General features: G+C 37.9%; 1 protein-coding gene across 1 annotated transcript; it reads left to right on the forward strand.

The window, feature by feature from the left end:
• The first annotated feature begins 274 nt into the window (after positions 1-274).
• Positions 275-1,804, forward strand: LOC125850213 (uncharacterized). Its single transcript, XM_049530083.1, has 2 exons — positions 275-440; positions 1,007-1,804. The coding sequence occupies exons 1-2, from the start codon at positions 427-429 to the stop codon at positions 1,773-1,775; spliced, it is 783 nt and encodes a 260-aa protein (XP_049386040.1). The 5' UTR covers positions 275-426; the 3' UTR covers positions 1,776-1,804.
• Positions 1,805-2,051: the final 247 nt, after the last annotated feature.

Genomic DNA, 2,051 nt, shown 5'->3' on the forward strand with positions numbered 1-2,051 from the left:
TCATAGTTTATAAACAATGTATATGTCACACGAGTAAATAACATATCTCCATATTTCTTTTATAAGTTTACGATTAAAAACTTTGTTCTTTTTATAAAAGAAAAATACAATTTGCAATTACCTATTATTACAAACTTGAGTATTAATGTTCCAAGTGAAAAAATATGTATCAATTTGAGTCTAAATAATAAAAAATAATAAATGATTTTAGACTCTTTTTTCTCAACCCCCAAATACCCCTAGGGAAAAAGAAAGAAAAACGACATTGTTTAGAGCGTTTATAGCTTAACACATAAGGCAGAACCGGGTTACCCCATTTAGCTACCTCGCGAGAGGAAAATCCCAATTGAAGAACCCTACACTTCCCCCAAAACCCTCATAGACCCAGAAAGAGCACTTCACAGATCCATCGGACGCTGAATCAAGATGTATTACAGAGGGTAAGCATCTAATTCTTCTTGTAATGTTCCGTTTTTTTGTTGGGTATCTATAATTTTGATGGAATTTCTCTTATAGATTGTATTTTTTGTGATTTTTGATTGTTTTCTCTAAGGGGTCGAAAGTGTTCGATTCACTCTTGATACATTCTAGTAAACGAAGGGTAGCCATGAGATACCCACTTAGAAATTTGCCTTCTTTTTTTGTGAATTTACGCTAGCATAGTTGGCCAAAATGAAATTGAACGCTTACCCACCAAAAAAAGAAACTTTTTTTTGATCATTTTGGATGTAAAAGAGAAGCTTATATTTGCTTTTGTATGTATACGCCTTTAGAGGTAGTGGTAACTGATTGATACATGTAGTATGATAGTGGGTGGAAGGGTTTGGGTTTTAAGTGAAGGGAAATCAATATAATCTTGTTAAGTTTGTTTGACTTGTTCTTTGGTCTGTCTGCTATGTTCATTGTTCTATCTTTTTTATTCTTAAACTGGATAGGATAATGCCTGTTTTGTTGATTTTGAGTTGAATAATGACAAAAGGGTTGCTTTCATTTTGATTTGATGAAGAAACTACATGGACAGTGGCGATGCCCGTGAAATGGGCTTCAAAAGGCAACGCATAATGGATCAAGGTTCCTCTTATTATGCTACTCCTCCAGGGTCAAGCTATATGTACAATCCTCCTCCTCCTCCACCTCCCCCGGCATACTCTTACCATGGACAGCCTCCACCATTCCCTGTTGTTCGACTCCGTGGCCTCCCGTTTGATTGCTCAGAGACTGAGATTGCTGATTTCTTGCATGGTTTGGATGTAGTTGATGTGCTTCTTGTCCACAAAGGTGGAAGATTTACAGGGGAAGCATACTGTGTTTTGGGGTACCCTCTTCAAGTTGATTTTGCTCTTCAGAGAAATAGGCAGAATATTGGACGAAGATATGTTGAGGTTTTCAGAAGCAAGAAGGAGGAATACTATAAGGCTATAGCCAATGAAGTTTATGATTCTCGTGGTGGTTCAGTTCCGAGGGCTAGATCTGCTGATGAAAGCAAAGACCTTGCAGAACACACTGGCGTATTATGGCTGAGGGGGCTGCCATTCTCAGCTAGCAAGGAAGATATTATTGATTTCTTTAAAGATTTTGAACTTCCAGAAAAATCAATCCATATAACAGCTACTTTTGAGGGTAGACCTACAGGGGAAGCATTTGTTGAATTTGCTAGTGCAGATGATTCAAGAGCTGCAATGGCCAAGGATAGGATGACAATAGGGAATCGCTACATAGAGCTTTTCGCTTCATCGTCTGAGGAGTTGGAGGAAGCAGTTTCAAGGGGCAGGTGAGTGCTCAATTGTGCATTTTAGAGTAGTATTTGATATGCTTTATCCTCTCCATCTGGTAATATCATGTCTATTACCATAATCATTGGTTTAGTTGCGAGATTTTTCTTCCTTGCTCCCCCTCCCCCCCAAATACTGGTAGGAAAAGTAGAGCAAGATTCATTGTTCTACCATGTAATGTAATGCAGATCGAATCCTCCACATCCATTTGCTTTATTTTTCACTGTAACAATTATAGTTTCACTACCACGAGATGAAATGGTAATCACAATTTCACAC

Source organism: Solanum stenotomum, unplaced genomic scaffold (genome assembly GCF_019186545.1).
Source record: "Solanum stenotomum isolate F172 unplaced genomic scaffold, ASM1918654v1 scaffold15163, whole genome shotgun sequence".
In the NCBI taxonomy this organism is placed as follows: domain Eukaryota; kingdom Viridiplantae; phylum Streptophyta; class Magnoliopsida; order Solanales; family Solanaceae; genus Solanum; species Solanum stenotomum.